The sequence below is a fragment of the Prinia subflava genome, chromosome 1 (genome assembly GCF_021018805.1).
Source record: "Prinia subflava isolate CZ2003 ecotype Zambia chromosome 1, Cam_Psub_1.2, whole genome shotgun sequence".
In the NCBI taxonomy this organism is placed as follows: domain Eukaryota; kingdom Metazoa; phylum Chordata; class Aves; order Passeriformes; family Cisticolidae; genus Prinia; species Prinia subflava.
In genome coordinates this window covers 108,245,233-108,263,738 of record NC_086247.1, presented here as the reverse complement: position 1 = coordinate 108,263,738, position 18,506 = coordinate 108,245,233, and the positions used below count along the sequence as shown (strand labels likewise).

General features: G+C 36.3%; 1 protein-coding gene across 1 annotated transcript in view; it reads left to right on the top strand.

Moving 5' to 3' along the window:
- The window catches only part of LARS2 (leucyl-tRNA synthetase 2, mitochondrial), an 86,054-nt gene that overhangs the window by 14,176 nt on the left and 53,372 nt on the right, over window positions 1-18,506 (top strand). The window contains exons 4-7 of the mRNA XM_063406986.1: window positions 345-436; window positions 2,111-2,171; window positions 9,539-9,628; window positions 13,688-13,831. Of these exons, the coding sequence (XP_063263056.1) occupies window positions 345-436; window positions 2,111-2,171; window positions 9,539-9,628; window positions 13,688-13,831 (387 nt within the window). The remainder of the gene's footprint in view (window positions 1-344; window positions 437-2,110; window positions 2,172-9,538; window positions 9,629-13,687; window positions 13,832-18,506) is intronic.

Genomic DNA, 18,506 nt, shown 5'->3' with positions numbered 1-18,506 from the left:
TATTTGGTTCTGTCCAGTGGTAGCATCGACTGCTGACTTTTTACCACCACACAAACTTACAAAGAGTTGGTTTTTGTCATTGTCAACATGATATTGAAGTAGTCACAAGAGTTTATTGCATAATACTTTCAACTCCCTCTAACATCTCATTGTAGGTAACAAGTGCACTTAATAGTAATCTTTTAAAGCAAAGCTGGCCATAGCTGGCAGGTTTGGAAGAAGTTCAGTTCAGACAAAGCAAATGTTGGAATGCCAAGCACTGTTCATTATTTGGAGGCCTCTGTGTGTTGCTGATGCCATTCCAGAAAGTTGCATAACATTGTGGTTTTTCTTTTTGCTGACAGGTGATAAATCCAATGGGATGGGATGCATTTGGTTTACCAGCAGAAAATGCTGCAGTTGAACACGGCCTTCACCCTGCAAGCTGGACACAAAGGTGAAATGAGTTGAAATATGGCATTTTCACTGTGAATACCTGTACTGTGGCCCCCATAAATCAATCAAACAGAGCAAAACTAGCATGGAAGAAAGATGGTACAGGAAAGAACAGGGTTATCTGAGCCCAAGGTTATTTGACAACATTTTATGGTACTGTGCAGATGACTCTGTTTTGAAAGATAAATATATTGGGATGATTTTCAAGGTTTTAATCTCAATGGCTTTTAAATTGTAAAATGCTAGAATATCAAAAAAGAAGCATTTCCCAAACACCTAAACCAGCAGGTATAAATAAATCAGAATTTCATTATGGTGAGGTAAATCTTAGTATAGAATACACAGTGGGAAACTATGAGTTATGTGGTTAGATTTACTAGCAGTTTTTTGTACCTTGTGAGAGAGAAAGGAGATAGTTGGGTTTTGTTGAGACTGGATCTTGAAAAGTGCTAAGCAGCCATTATTGCTACTGATTTCTGTGAACATTTTTTGCTTCAAACTACAGAATGGGTGTTATGTTGTCCTAATACTCTTTAAAATGAGTAAAACGTTATATAAGTAAACAGTTTCTAAAAATTACTTGGAAACTAATCTTCCTAAGTGGAGTTGTTTGTTGTACTCTGGATGCAGTAATCTATGATATCTTTACAGACCTTGATCCATTTCCTTCTTTCATAATTCTGTTTCTTTGTGTTTTGCTCATGCTTCTGGTCCCATCTTAAGATTCTTGATACTTTTCCAACTAAAATATTGTAATATTAAATACTTGCAGCACTCAATTATTCAGCACTGCAAGTTTTTTCTGGAGCAAAATTAAATGCTTGGTTTCATGACTGTCAACTTAGCCACTTTGTGAGGATAGATACTACTTATCTGACAGAATGTATTTTAGTAGAAAGGTAAAAGTCCTGAAGAAATTTTAATCCATTTTATAGTACATGAATGAATTCCCATTCCCATGAATAATATTGTATAATTGTGGGTATTTTGGTAAAGTGTATTTATTACAGTTTCAAACTTGTCAGCTCCCAGGATACATGCTCCAACCACCTCCTTTGCGCTGGCTCAGCTGGTTTTGTGAGCCAGTTTGGTTAGATCAGCCTGTTGATCAGAGGGAAGAAAGAAAATTGGTAGGGTTTTTTTGAGAATTTTTGTAGGTTGTATCTTCAGCTGAATGGAGAAGCTGATTCAAGTTATTCTACAGCCACACAATCACCAGAGCCACGGCCAAATACAGCCAGGATAGTGCTGCCAGAATAGAGCAGGATTAAACTGATAATGGAAGTGTCTTCTACTGCATTGAGATTTAAGAGGGCCCTTCGACTCAACTGCAGTACAGATAACTAAAAATAGTAGGAAGTGGTGCTTGAGTAATTCTTCCTTCAAACTGTAGTGTCATATTTACTTTTAAGTTGCATTCAAATCTAGAGAAAAAATGTATTGCCTCATATACATAGCCGTGGAAATGGGACCAGAATACATTAGGCACTTTTAAAATTATTGTTTGAGTATTCTGACAGAAATTGAGTTTTACTGCTAGTAAGATCATAGTGTTTAGAGGTTAACTAGTGCTTTTGATTTCTCAGAACTCTAGAAGCACCAGATTTTTTTATATTATCACATGTTAAAAATATCTTAAGCTAATAATTTTTAATGTATTATCATTATTTTGCAGTAATATTCAACACATGAGGAAACAGTTTGATGCACTAGGTCTGTCTTTTACATGGGAAAGGGTAAGATTTTCTTTTTAAAATGGATACTGCTTTATTTTATTGTATGATAGAGCACTGAGACCCATGGAATTTCACCATTTTATTTATGACAATGTGGGTGACCAGTTTAAATGGTTAAACTGTAAATTTGAGCTTTTTGTCAGATTTCCCTAATTTTTGACATGCTGATATCATCTGATAATATCAATGTGTAGGAGAATCCTTAAAGTCATTTCGATTTTGTATTTGCTTTTTCATCTCTTTGAAGTATCAATCTTCTGTATTAGAAATAAGGCAATAAACAGATATTTATGAAAGAGCAATGCCTTTGTGCTAAGGTATATGTTCTTTGAGGAGTGCTGTTTTCAATGCTTAGGTCCAGGGTTTAAAGAGAGTAAATTGAAATGGTGGCTTGGTTATGTTATTCCAAATTTCAAAGTATAAGCTGCATTTTCATAGATGTTCATATCAGGATCATTTTGGAAACCAGAAATTTTATGCAAAACACTAATGCTTGAGAATCAGGTGTTCACCTTAAAAAACTTACCAAATACGATCAGACATAAACTAATGTCATTTTCCAGATAAAAAAGAAATTAGCATTTCAAGCAATTATGAGGCTATTGCATGTACCAGTGAATCAGTCAGTCACTACCTTTGTATTGTCAGCAGTAGCTGTTGCTTATCACCTTAATGTGATTTTGAATAGAGTGATGGAGATGCTAATCTTGGAGTTTTATAGCAGTATTGTAGATTTGAAAAGAAAAAGCAGTTTTCTGACAGTCTGAGACATCCCATGTTTTCTTTAATCATGAAGGTGAAGCTGTTTATTTGTATGTCTTGCATCTAAAAAACCATTTCGTCATGTCTCATATATGGAAGGATTTTTCAGTTAATAAGCCTTTTAAATAAGATTTAACTTTTCTTGGTAACCAAAAAAGTTTCAAGACAATTGAGAAAATTAATATCTTGTGTATACACTTCCGATTGACCCTTCCATCCTGAAGATGGAAAACTGGCAGTATTGAAAACCACTGCAAAAAGTGTAGGTTCACAAGGAAAAATCATTTGTCATCTCTGTGCCTTTTCTTTGAGATTTACCTTCACTTTACTAGTAAGCTGTGTTTTGGTCAATGAACTTTCAGGAGTCTCTGAATGGTTGTGGAAAGGGCTTTGATACTCTATTATTAACTCCATTTGAACTGCTACGTAATTGAAATGCTTCAGAGTGCTCTAGGGACACATAGTTGGTGTTTTTGAAAAGTAAGATTTTAAAACAGCTGAGAAATGTTCCTTAAAATACAACACATTTTAGAGTTTTCACTCCTTAGCTTATGAGTTAAGTTTTGTTTTACCTGGGAAGCCTGCTATACTAATTGGAGTAAGAGTAACCTGAATGGTAGCAGGAACAGATATGTTTATTAATTGCAAAAAAGTAATGATGCCCAAAATATTGTGTGACCTCCAAATGCACAGATATTTGAGCTGGCTCTGAAAAAAACCCTGTGGAAATAGAAGGGCTAAGCTGTAGCAGGGTGTTTTACTGGCTGATAAAGCCTGCTTCTCTGCAGGGCTCATTAGGCTAGGCAGAGCATCTTACTGCCTCAGCTGTACTGCTCCTGGGCTAACACAAGTATCTTTGCACAGAAAAGCACTGTGCTGTGCAAGTGTTTATCTTAAAAGTGAGCTATTTGAGGTAAGGAGTATTTTTTATAGTATTCTGTACTTGTATGGCTCTAAATCAGTGGCTTACAAAATACTGTGACACTGCAAAAAACCCACTAGTATTAGTGACTCCTATGAATAATCCAAGAAAAACAGATTTTATATGGGTTGATCTAATTAACCAAGACCATTACACAAAGCAGGGGCCTGTTTTAAATCTAGTTTCATTGGTGTTGCTTAAATCTGCCCCTTTATTGTGCTACTGCATAGTACTTACCAAATAATGCTGGAGGGAACCCATTCCCCTAACTTAGATCCTTATTTTGGTGTGTGGTGAATTGCCTTTTCAAGTGTGAACCTTTTATGTTAACTGTCTCTGTCCTCTGTGTTCAGCTTAGATGGTGGAAAGGAAACTTATGTGAACTTTACCTTTTACATATGGTAAGGGAAAAGAGAAGTGGAAAAAAGGAAAAAAATCCATTTTGAGTACCTAGTGCATGTAGCTGTCCTAAAGAATCTCCCTGCTTATAAAGTCACATCTAGTGGTCAAGAAATTTGTGTCCAGGAATATGAAGACTAGTTAAACCTCATTGTTTGGTAAAAATATAATGAACAAACCCCAGTGCACCTGCAATACTAGAAATTTCCTTTTCTTTTTCTGTGGTTTTTTTTTTTCACTGTTCTCTCTGCCTTACAAATCAAAATGTGCAGGTATTTCTGTGTTGTGGCTGTCAGTGAACTTAATTATCTAGTAAGGTATCATAAATGAGACATTATTAAAAGCTAGTTAGATTATTTCAGTCAGGTTACCAAGGCACTTTAAAATTGCTCTCCTAAACAGAAAATCTAAGCAAATGAAAAATGAAATTAAATGCATAAAATAACTCCATAAGTACTTTGCCTTAGAGTAGTTTTAAATACTAATGACTATTTAATTTTTTTACCTGAAACATAGAGGTATTTTAAGGGCCTCAAGTTAGAAGTATTATATTTGTAAATCACTTTGAAAATGGTGTGATTTTGGGGAAAGACTTTTTTAAAAATCCGTAAGTGAGAGAACATTTCTATTCTGAACATTTATGTTTCTCGGATGTAAGGTTGAAAAGCTGAAGTTACAGGATGGGAGAAATGTCTCTAAGAGACATTAAAAACATATGGAGAATTAAAAAGTACCCAACATTATGTTTTGGTTTTAAGATAACTATAATCTGAGCATTCCTTATGAGCAGATTTTTCGAAAATACCACCCCAGACAGCATAGCAAACTGCCTGTCACTTCTCTTAAACATGATTTTCAGGGGAATTAGGCAATATAATTTTCAGTGATTCATCTCATCAGCAAGAAAAGTTGAAGAGTATATAACATTTTTTCTTTATTTTGTTCAGGAGTGTCATCAGACTGAGTGCATGTTCCCAGTTAGCCATCAGTTCTCCACTGTTATTATCAATCTGTGACTTTCTCTTAGAAAGTAGCTTGTTCTGTGAAGGTCTTTTAGTCATTTCAGTTTCTGCATTCCAAGTGACATATTTTTTGCACGAGACTAATGTTCCCCGTCTGCTCTGTACATTAAAAAAATTAAATCTTTGGTAGATTTTCTTTGTGCAGATAATTTTCTGTTTAGTTTTGAAGTTGTCATTTGTGTGTACTGCCTGAGCATGAATAAAACCAACAGCAGATAATTACCTATGAAATTTTCTTCTTATCCGCGTACCATTGATAATCAGTGATCCTACTTATAATTAAATTTTTTTAAAAAAAGAACTGTTGATACAAGGCTAATTTTTTTTTAAAAAATATGTTCATGCTCCAAAATGTAGGCACTGTATGACATTTCTATTTGTAGCTAATAAAGCATAAAACTAAGGGCCTTTGAAATACAAATATTCAAATTAATTTAGAAATGTAGGTTGGTGTAGCTCTAAACCTCTGAAAATCAAATAATTATACTTCTAGATGAGGTGGTGCATGCCCTTGAAAACTAAAACAGGCAGATAATTGATTAAAGAGTGTTTTATCTTCCCAAATAGATTTTGAAAAAAATCCATCCAGACTTTTTCTTATCTCCCTTTAAAGAGGTGCAACATGCCTGTCTTCAGGACAGCATAAGACTGTGCTAAAAATAAATTTATTATTAACTAACTAGGAAATTGCTTATCTCCAGTCTTGAATGTGTTATTCATAAAACTTGGTGGATCTTAGGAAAAAAGAAATCTTTTCATGCAGCCTATAAATATTACTTTTATTTTTTTAAAAATAGCCATGGAAGTAGCTTGAAGTTGTAACCTTCTTCTTAAAAATATAAGCAAAAATTAGTTATAAGGTCAGAGACTCATAATAGAAAATTGTAAGAAAGGAGCAGGTTTAGAACAAACAAAGAATTTTAAAACAAGGCATTTGAAATTTAGTTTTTCTTTTATTAAACACCAAAATCTTTTTTCCAGACCGAGTTGTTGTTTTTGTGGGTTTTTATGCAGGATTCTTTACTATTGGTTACCTTTATTTTTTGGTAGTTGAAAGGGACTCCTTAAATCAGATTTTATAATAGTGAATGGCCTTTTGACCTTTAGATGGACCCATTGCTTCCCAGGTTGCAGTGATATCAAATCCAGATTGTAATACTGCTATTTAGTCTGTAACTGAGAATTTATTTGCAAAAATAAACAACCCCTCTGGTATGGTATTTGTTAGGAACAAATTACTGTGCTGCAATATGTGGATTAAGCAAGGTGCTTTTTGATAAGGATAGGGATCTTTCAAATGCCTTGCCAGTATCTGCTCATTTAAAAGCAGATCACCTCTATAGGTAATTTATTTTAATTGTTGTAATGAATTCTTTTAATTCCTGTAGGAATAAGGAACAGGAACAGGAACTAATGACAAAGATGCATTTTGGTGAGAGTATCTGTTTAAAGCTGACAAAAGGAAAAGACAAAATGGGTGGGGGAAGGAGGGAGATGCTTTCCCTCCCATTTCAGATTACCTTGTGAAATGCTGAGGTGATGGGTGAGCAGTAGATCTTTCACAGAGTACTGAAGAACACATGCAGTGGACAGCTGAGCAGCATCTTAACATATTTTTAGAAAAGTTCCAATTTTTAGTAGGTATTTTATTTTTGTGGAAAATATGGTAATGTCCTGTTATATATATTCACTGTACTGCTTTATGATACGGGGTTCTATATGTATGCTGTCATGCCAGTGCTCAGATCGCAAATGAGAAGCAGAAATGTACGGTTTTTGGCAGGGTGGAATGGCTCCAGCGTGCTATTTTCCAAACCCTTTTATAAACTCCTTTGTGTATGTCTGAGTTAAGATTGTTCTGTTAATGTTCTGCGGATCTTGGTCAAGCCTGTAGAGTATAAATAGCGATATTAACATTCACCTTAATTTAAGCATGATGGAAGCCTAATGGAAACTTTTTACCAGACGTCATTCATTTAATCAAGGTCAGTAACTGGAATACACAGAAAATTATTTATAACAGTAAATCTTACTGTGCTAAATGATAGGGGAAAAAACTCCAAAACACATTTCAAGATTGGCAAGAGTTTACTGGCTTGTCTTCAGCAGCTTATTTCACTTGGTAGTGATGTAATTTCTGTCTTCATTAACTTGAACTGTTACTCAAACCTTCATGGTTACAAAGTTAAAGCTTGAGTGATCTTTTTGCATCTCAGTGACCACACAGCAGATTTTTTTTCAGCGATACAGTCTGCTGCATCTCTTTCAAAGAAATGTCTATTTACTCCTTGCGGGAGAGCGTGTACATGGAATTCTGTTTCCAAGAATTCACTTGTATCTCATATCTCAAGCTTGTGTGGCTTGTAACATGCTTGTTTAGATTGGGAGATGTAATCTTTTTGTTTCAGTTGACACACATCTGCCCTTCAGGGCCAAGATGACATATCTCCTTTCACCTTTCTATTTTTATTTGACAGCTCACTTTTGTTGTCCTGCCTATTTGCCTATTGCTCACATAACCTTATATTGTACCGAAAGGGATTGCATCTCTTCTTTTGTGTGTCTGATACTCCAGTGATGAAACTCTGTTGCCTGTAGTGGCATCACGCTGGCACAAGAACTGTTGTCACTGTGTGAAGAAGCGCGGGGGTGGGGGGGAACTATTAAATGTTTCCATCTCTGCTTAGTTGCAGAGATGGAAATCAGATTTTTATCAAGTGGGGTTTTTTTCACTGCAGAGCAAAGGGTTTTAATCAAGCAACTGTTTTTCATTACTAGGTCTTCACATGCTGAGCTGAAAACTTGCCATTAAATGTCTCTTTTTGATCTTGAAAGTCTGTTATACGCACATATGAGGCACATTTATTCAAAGGTCATGTTAATTGTTAAAAGCAATGTTGCAGCACTGGAATATAAAGTTGTAGAAAAACAATAAAAATCTTCTGCTAGAGCATTTCAGAAGTCATTTGAGTAGCAGATGATACTGCAGGAGTTGTGTGTAGTGGGAAGCTAGGATGATGGGAAAGCCCACGTGAAAGACATTTCACATTTGGAGCTATTTCTGATGCTTGGTAACTACTCCAAATGGAATAAATTTTATCAGTGTCTTACTTTTTATCAGTAACTTTAAAATCAAGACATGTTCATATTAATTTGAAGTTCGATGTAGAAGCCATATTCCACTTCAGGCAGGTATGTGGGTTTCCATTGCACCTATGAAACCTGTGTTTGTGTTGAGAAGACAGGCAGTCTGTAATGATGGAATCTGCTAGGTGTCATTGCATATTAAGGTGCTTATTTTAAGTCAGGCTTTTTTAAGAACAAACATTTAAAATATGAAGCTTCATAAGCAGCTGGTAAGCAGCTTGTTTTTTAGTTATCAGAGTTCACAAAAAACCTAGCAAATGTTTTCAAGTTTTAGAAAAGCTATCCATTATATTGTTGCTTGCTGTTCTCTTAACTCCCATTCCTCCTTCTTCTGTTGTCTTTTATTTTTATTGGTCTTTATTTCCTTCATAACCGTCCTCCTCATTTGTGACTTTATGACTCATTTTTCCATACTTTAACCTAGAGCATCCTCCTAACTCGAGCTCCCTTGCCTTTTGAACAGTTGCTTATTTGACCTTTGAATGTGAGATCTCCTTACCGAGTCTTTCATCCTGAAGTTCAGAGTCTTACCTTGTGTTCCATCCTGCCTGCCCTGCGTGGCCTGTGTGCCAGCAGCCCGGGTTCCTCAGCACTGTTCCGCTGTCCTCCTGCACCCACAGCTTCAGCTGTAAGCTCCTCGCTCTGCCTGCTTCACATCAGCCAGCTCCCTGCTGCCTCTGAGCATCGACAGCCTCTGCTCCTGCTTCTCATTGCTGGGCAACGCTGGAAAAGGCAGCCTGGCTAGGAGGCTTCTTTGAGAGAAGGCTACTTTCTAGTTTTCTGTTTCCTTGATCAGGCAGCTCTGATCACTTCCATTCATCTTCTGTTCTTATATCTCTCAGCTTTAATCTTACAGGGGTTATATCCCGTGTTAGCAGGGAAACTCTTCTGTCTGCATTAAACCTGCACAAAACCCATGTTCTCTGGTTTTGTGTACAGGTGAATATCACTCATTGTAAGCATTATACAAATAAGTGGGTTTGTACATGGATGCATGCATTAATGTTACTCTGTGGAATATATTGTACACTCCTGGGTTAATTGTTTAATTTAAAACAGTGTAGGAAAATACTAAGAATAGTTTCAGAAATTTTTATTTTATTTCATTTCTACAGGAGGTAACCACTTGCTTACCAGAGTACTACAAATGGACACAATATCTCTTTCTTAAGCTTTTTGAAGCTGGGATAGTGTATCAACAAGAGGTAGGTACAAACCTTGACCTTCAATATTTTGTTGCTGTACTCATTTAGGTCACTTACGCCAGTGGCACATTTCTGGATTGTCCATTCACAGTCATAAAGTGATTGTGCTCTGCTAGTTTTAGATCAATCTAAAATATAATTAATTTTATATATAACAGAATTTTCTATATAACAGTTTACAGCTAACTAACTGACTTGAATGGCCATTGTAGTAAATCAAATCAGAAGTGTTTATTGTCAGAGATTTGCATTGAAGTGCAGGATCAGAATATGGCTTTTAGTTTTTTATTTCCTGGCTTTAATATAGAATTTTCTAGATTTTGCCATCCTTTGTGGAAGTCATTAGAAGTCTTTTCAGCAGTGAGATTATTTACTTGTATAACATTACTGCAATACTGTCTCAGAACTTAGGTTTTGTATAGGATAATTGGAGATTAGGTGGATAACCGTCCTGTTCCTGAACCCTATTTGTGATCTCCAAAATATTAAAGAAGTATTAGGTGTCATAAGACTGTCACAGCTGTTCATTAAGTAATTATAATATTTCAGTAAGAAATTATAATATTTTGTAAATAACTTGTATCTGAAAAGAGAAGATTTCAGTTATTTCTTAAGATGAAACAAAGATGTTGAATGAGCAGTCCAGAGGACTCTCTGTATAGTCAAGGCAAAACGGTTCCAAAATGCCTGAACAGCAGCATTTTAACAAAGCAGCAATTTAGTAAATGTTTCTAACTTAAAGTGGAAACTAAGATTTCCTAGATATGTTTTGGTACTTCGTTTGTGTTCTGGAGAAACCAGGAGACCCCATAGGATATAATTAAGGACGTACTTCAATTATTCTCTGAACCTGGAAAAAGAGATTGATGGTGAAAGGTAGCATTTAGGATGGCAGAGTGTTACTGAGCTGTTTCTCCTATTTGCCTTTGATTCAGAGATCTTAAATGGCAACCAGCAAAACCCCTCAATATTTGATATATGCTAGCATGCTGGATTGGGGTTTAGGGTTTTAAGGGTTTTTTTCTTCTGTAATTATTTTTTCCATGTAATAAAAAAAAATAACCCCCTAGTTTTTATAACAGACCTATTTTTATCTGTGAATTTGTTTGTTTGACAAGTGAAGCCAGGTGAATCTGAAAAGTACAAGCTTGCTGCTTCATTCAAAGCAGGGATGGTACACAAAATAAATTTTGCGTTCTGACTCCAAGTACTGTGGGATCCTGGATGTGTTTGGATACCAGTGATTGAATCTACTTCCAACTTCCATCTGCTTTCAAGTCAAGGATCAGTCTGAGGTCTTAAATCAGCATCTGTCAACCTGTAGGGGATGTAATCTCTGGTGGATATGAACCAGTTGCTTTTTGGCAGGGAACAGATGGCAGAGAGAGCCCTGGGTCTCCTTGAACAATCATATATACTTAAAGCATATATTTGTCTCATGTTGTCAGTGTATCTGCAATATGTATTAAGAACAGCTTGAAGTCTCCTGTATTACAGTTTCATTTTGGGTACAAGAGATAATTCATAGCCTTAGAGTGACAATAAGAATAAGGCAAGTCGAGCGTTAGCCCAGTCAATGTTCTGTTCCACGAGTGTGCGTGTCTGACCAGATATTACCCCGGCAGGGAGACACAGGCTCGGTATGTCCAGGAGCTGCAATTATGGAGGATTAACAATGTCTGTCTGAGTTCTGCAGCATCCATAGAGGGCACCTTTATTCACTATAGCAAAATCCTCCCTTTTCCTGCAGTACTCATCTAGTGAATATACTGTGGAGGTTATTGACCTGGCCAGATGTGAGTGTCTCACTGAGGTTAATACCTGCCCCGACTCTCTTAGTTTGATCAGATACCTGTGCTCCATAGTGGACCCAGAGACAGCAAGCTTGGGGATAAATACACTTTTGAGACCTGAAGTTAGACAAGATGAATCCTGTCTTAAAAGCATATGGTCTACATTGGCATAGTGAGGAGAGCGAGATAATTGGTGTGCTCTGAACACTCCTGCACTGTGCTGTCTTTGTGTGCATGACTTTTAGCAGCTTCCTGGGGTCATAGTTTCAGAGGCTGTCATTGTGAAGAAGTTGCCTTTGTGAGGCACAAGCAGGAAGTAAAGATACCATTTATTAGCCAGGTTCTAGATATTGTCAAAAGTCTGTGTGAGATGGAAGGAATGTAACTTAAAAAATTCAAAGACAAGACCTTTCAGCTAATGATTTCTTAAATGCACATTTGCTTTATGTTTTGCAGGATTTATTTAGATATAGCCTCTTGAGTTGTAACAGGAAGATTTGTTATGCTAAATTATTATGTAATCATTTCAGTTACCTTCCAAAGTTTTCACCATAAATTTGATATGATATCATCAAAATAGAAACAGTATTTTTTCTCTACTTTGAGTCACAGCCAGTTTAATACAAGCTTATGCTAATACTGCTGTATGCAACTGGCATTTTATTACTTCTCAATATTGTCTGATTTATCTCTCTTTATGTGTAATTTTAACTTTGTGTGGCCTTTTTTCAGAACTTTATAAATTAAAAGATCATTACTTTAAACCGATGTTCATAATGTGTTATATTATTACTGAAGAAGCTGTGTTCTCTGGAATTCTGGCAAATAGGTTTATAATAGAGGAATATATTGATTTCTTTTAATTTCCTAATGATTTTTCATAAGCCTTTTATAAAATCTGGTATGGTATTATTGGTTGGTAACATATAAATGATAGGCAAAAAGTAAAAAGTTTAAATTCAAGTCTAAATTCACAGAAGCCTCATTTGAAGGCAAGTTTCAATTTATTAATTAATAACTTTCATTCATTTAGTGATAATAAATTTTATATAAATTATTGTAGCCAAACTTTGTGTTCACACATCTGTGGGCAGTATTTCTAAGCAAGAGGATCCCTGCATCTTTCTTTTAGCTCTCTTCATTATAAGGTTTGTAAAGTGGTTGGTGTATTTACTGTTTTTAAGAATATGTAGCATATTTAAAATGAAGCAATATTAGCTGTTTGGAAACTGGTCGGAAGGTGATCAGTGACAGATAAAATATAAAGTACAATATAAGTAAATTTACTAATTTTTGATTGAGATGCAAGTCCTCCCCATACCCAAAGAAGTAATTTGAAATTTAAAAAATATTGTTTCATGTATTAGATCTCTATGGAACCATAGCTACTGTTTTTTAGTCTGACTGACTTAGCTTAAATACTAAATAACATTCAATATAATAGATTACTCTATTGCTTTGACTATATTTTTTTTCTTTCTGTTAATTTTTTCAAGTCAATGTGTAGCATTTAATGCTACTTTTGGATAGGATTCTTTTGTGATCTTAGATCATTTTTGATCAGTGACTGGTTAAATTGTTCAACACTGGGGGAAGATGAGTTTGATTTTTGCTCCTTTCCCAGCATGTTATGTCTGGTATTTCAGTTGACTCAAATGCTCAAAATACAAGGTTTGTGGAGTTGAATACCAACATTAATTTCACTTTACAGATTTTCATTTATCGCATTTCTATTGATAAGGAAAGAGGTTTCCAGATGTAATTCATGCAATTGACAGGAGTTACATACAGATAATATCCACTCTTTCACTTAAAATACAGTTGACCATAGTAATACTTCTTTGTGATTCTGTCCTCTTGAGCTGGACATCCTTGTTTATTCATCCCCCTCAGTCTGACTCAACACTTTTGGATTAGTAGTGAGGAACTTTTAAGCATCAGACTATGTTATTTGCAGTTCAGTCAATTGGAACACTTATATATTACAGCCAAGCAGTCAAGTGTCAGCCTATCCTGCTAGCATGATCAGTCTAGACAAACCTTGCCAACTGCGTTTTTGGATCTTTTGAGTTCTGAGAAGATGAATGTTCAAAACTTTTCCACTTGAGTCCATGTTGCTGATCCTAACTGATGTTTTAAAAATATAGAAAACTCAGGTGAACTTTCAAGGTGTGCTTCTGGGTAATTCATGTGGCATCTGTAAAGTAAAACTCTGGTTTTTAAGTAGCCGCTGAAAGTGTTTCTTCTTCCTGCAACTCTTTTTTAGGCCTTGGTTAACTGGGATCCAGTGGATCAGACTGTTCTAGCTAATGAACAGGTGGATGACAATGGTTGCTCGTGGCGTTCAGGAGCAAAAGTGGAGCAGAAATACCTCAAACAGTGGTTTATTAAGACAACTGCTTATGCAAAGGTATGAGAATACAGTTTTTGGAAATTATGGTAGCACTTCAAAGAGGAGACTTTTTGTCAAGAAATATTAAGATGAATATGGTCCTTTATAGATAACATGTTTGAATAATATAGAATTGCATAATAATATGCGTGATCTATCCCAGTGTATGTGTGTATATTAAAATTACAGCCTCTGAAGTCCTTCTGTTCACCTCTTTAAGAATTGTAGGTAACTGGTATGGGATTACATTTTGAAGAAATCAAAAGGCGTCAATTAGAGGTGAATTAATGAATTCTGTATTTTCACATTAGCATACTGTATTCACCGTCAAGTGCTTTTCTTCTTGAGTGTAGAGCTGTGCAAAACTTGTTTGCTGAATCAACCTATTGGACTGGTGGGCATTTTATAAGCAGTGGAGTACAACCTGTCACCTAGCTTTCAGTTCCACCTATATCTGCACCATAGTTCTTTATGTTTGACTGCTTCTTACTGAAGATTCATCTGGACCCTCTATTTCATACTCTACTCTATTTGATTATCTGTTATTTTAAAAATGTTTTCAAGTTATTAAAACATCCTTTTTCTTATGAACTCCAGTTTTGATTGTGCTGGGACAATGTAGTTTCCACACTTAGGAATTCAGAACAAAAGTTTTAGCTTTATGGTCTCTGAGATGAATGTATCAGCTTCCTGTTGTGTCTAGGTGATGTTTTTATTCCCTCTGAGTGTTCTGTGTATTAAGACTTCAAGTACAGATTGAGAGAGTTGCTCCCAAGACAATGTTAAAAATTCCTCTTTGATCTTTTTCCCAAATCTCAGATTCAAAAAACCAAATTTCCATTATCATCCAGGTAGAAGAAGTCTGTGTCTCTCTCTAGGTCTATTCATAATAAAGATAAAAACTTTAGATATCTCGCCTGATGCTTTGATTCTTCATACACACGTACTTGAGATACATGGGTTTTGATTGCCTTTACTGCCTGTTCTGGCAGTAAAGAGAGAACATCTGCAATAGCTGAAGGAAAAATGGAGTGTGTCTGCATCATCACAAAATAAACACAATGTTCTGAGGGGCCTTTTTTCCCCTGTTCCTTTGTCACCAGATTTCATTATGACCTTTGTGATATTTTAGGGTCTGCCCCAACTCACTGTTTCCCTCAGTCTGAGGCAGGAGCTTCATTAGAGTTTGTATCTTTACTGATTTGTCTTTTGTCTATTGTCTCTGTACAGGTTGTAGGAAGCAGTGGCATTTCTGGTCTATATCCTAGTACTGGTACCTAGTTACTTATATCCCTTTAAGAGGAGTGAATCAGACATAAATTTTTACTCATCGAGACCAAAAGTCATGACTGAGGAGCTTTTCAGTAACCTTGAAAACATCCTTGATTTATGAGATTATTACCCCTTGCTCCTTATCCACCCTCCACTAGGAAGGATTTATCTTTTGTATTTAGTCTCTCACCTGAGAAATGCTGTTACAGGAAAAGTGCAGTCTCTTGGGCAGATCACGTCTCCATCATGTCATTCCCCAGTAAGCAGGCTTATCTTATGATAAGAAGGAACTTTTGCCTCCACAACACCCCCTCATCTTCCCCCCAAAGATGTCACCTCAGGACACTGCCATATTCCCTGCCTACATCCCTACCAAATGTGCAAGTGACCTTTTGTTCTTGAACATCTTAGTGACTTGAACAAAAGCTACTTTTGCTTTTCTTTTCAGGAAGAACATTTGTATCAACTCCTACAAAACCTAAAGCATTGCTGCAAAGGACAGTTTGGTACAGATTTCTGTGCAGGTTTCCCAAAATTTTGTTCTGTTTGTGATTGATATTGTGTAGGCTCTGTGCTAGCTGATACAACCAGATCGATGAATGTAGCCATACTGCTCCGAGCTCAAGTGCTTTGGCAAGCATTACCTTCAAGTTCTCCCACTTCTTGTACAGTGACAGATGCTACCAAGAATCAGCAGGTGGTTTGGATTTTCCTTTTTACTCACCCTCCACTCACTCCTATTTTTGTTGCTGTGGTTCTTTTTAAACAGTCTCACTCTGCTTCTTTTGGCAAGGCATTTAAACATTTGGTCGTAGAGGTGGAAAAATAACTTTCTCCCCCCTCCCTACTCAGACCTTGAAATAGGAATAGCAGATTACCAGGCTTTGCTCTATGAAGTCCAATATCTGAGAGTAGATGGATTTCAGGCTTGGAAGATTAGGACAAATAAAGTCCCTATTTTGGTAATTTTTTTTTCTTTCAAGTTGCAAGAGATTAGATAACATAGCATGTTGTGGTTTACTTTCTGAGAAGTCTGTTTTGGCCATACAGCTCTGGCCCATGAACTGCAAACCACAATTGAAGACAGTTTGCTGGAGGGGAGACTGGGTCTGAGCTCATAGTGGCCAAGTATTTCAGTCTCTTAGAAACTCTGTACGCTCACTGACATAATCAGGAAGCTTCACATTAGCATTTTGACAGGAGCCAAATTACAGATCTGAAATGCTACAACTTTGGCTTCTCTTTCTGAATAATTTGACTAATTATCCTCAAAACATCCTTGCACACATTTCTTCATTCCTTATGGTAAGTCATGCCAGTACTTCTCCAGGAATGGTAAGACACATGAATCCTTCCTCTAAGTCTGTTTCTTTTGTCCCCTTTTTCTTTGGATTCAGGCTCTTTACAGTTCATCTGAATCCATATTGTCCTGTCTTGTTGAATACCCTGCTTACAGCCATCACTCTTCCTAGCCTATTCCGCAAACCTTCTTCCCCACCTCTTTTCAAATGCTCTTGCCAGGAGAATGGGCTTTATTGAGAAGGAGACCTTAATTTCCCTTTACCATTTAGAGAGCCTTTCTCTTGAGTGGAGGATCAGATTTCATGGAGCTAGTCCTAGTAGGTGTGGAGGATAAAGATATCTCTTTAAGAAGCTAAAAATCTTTAATTGCTAGTACAATTTCAGGATGATAATATTGGCGGTGATGATACTTTCACTTTGGTAGGGGGGATTATTTCATGTCTCCTGATTTTGAAATCACTTACTTCTATAAAGAGGTTTTCCTGACTCACATAACAGACCAGAACCACTACCAGTACAGCTTTGTTTTCCTGAAATTCTTTACAATTCAGAGACTTCAGATATTTGTGCCTCTGATGATAAATTAGTCCAGCAATTTGGTTCTTTATGGATCTCACTTCCCTTTTTTTGTCATGTGTTTGATAATTGTGAAAAGGGGAATCTGAGGAGACATTGTAAAAGTCTGTAACGGGCCTGGGGATTTCAAATCCATGGTCAACTTGTTTTGCATTAGACACTAACAGAAATAGAAGCTTACCCTTGCAGAACATCTGGTCCTGAGTCCTTTACTCCACATTCCTGACTCAATTGCCTGTTGAACATCTTTTGTCCAATGCTGGTTTTTTTAAATGTGTCCAGAAGGTTAAGACAAGGTGATGTCAGGTTAGGATGCCAAAATCGCTGGGATCCAAAGAGCTGTTTTCTGTCAGTATAGAGCAGTGTTGAGGTCTTTGAGCTGTACTGCCAGAATTTGTATCAGAGCACACCTGGCCATTTATCTCCTCAAAGCTTGGACAAGTTTACAGGCACAGAGCAGATTTAATCCTTCCTTGTACGAGATATTTTTCCTAGGTTTGGAAAAAGGTGGAGAGCTAAGTGGATCAGGCTTTCAGTGAGTTATATGACTGGATTTCTGCTATCCACTGGAGTTCCACTCCTTCTTATTTTGAAATTAAAAAATTGGAAGGCACGAAGAGATTATCTGAGAGTAACTTAATCCTTTCACCTCTTGGGGAAGACCTGTATTTTTTTCAGACTTTGGCTACTTTCAGACTTAGAAGGTCAGAATTCTATGAGTGTCTCACTCACTTTTTTACAGTCAAGCCTTTATCTGGCTTTGGTGTATCATGGGGAAAGCCATTTGATTCTGGTCACCTTTTTTTGTGCCTTCAGTGGTGATTAATATTTCTTCTGAAAAGTTTTCAGAAATTCAAGATCAAATGTCAGAAGAACCACCTTCCTTGCCCTTTTTCTGAAAAATGGCTCTCTGCAAATCTGTTTCCTATTCCTTCCTCAAAGTTATACCCGAGTTTTCTATAAATTGACCTAGTGGGAAAGTATTTTGAAAAAAACCCTTTATTTCTGTTAACTTGCTCCATTCCTGTGTGCCTTAGAGGAAAATATAAGGCTTTCCTTTACTTTCACAGAAAAAGATCCATTTAGAATACATTTAATTCATCTTCTATCCCTTAGTTCTTCCTGCAAATTACTAGCTAGCAATAATGGCTCAATATGTAAGGATACAACCTATTTTCTACTTGTAGCATCCACAAATTATTTCATTGTAACTTTTCAGCCTATTTATAGTGTATATTGTTGATCTGGTCTAGTCATCTGTGTTCCTTTCTTTTTGCCCATTTATCATTTTATGTTTTCACTTGTACCTCACAACCTTAATGAAAATAAAAACTAATCAGAGTAATCTTCATCTGCAGTGCCTACATTACTGGTCAAATAGCAGCCAGAAGTTACATGATTAGTAGTGGTCTGTGAAGCTGGGTGTTACAGCAGTCAGTGTTTCATTCCTACACACACTGTTTTTCAGATATCTGTTGTGTCCAGAGGAATGATCTCCTGTGGATTTGCTTTGATTTTTTTTTTGTTGCTGTTACTGCATCAG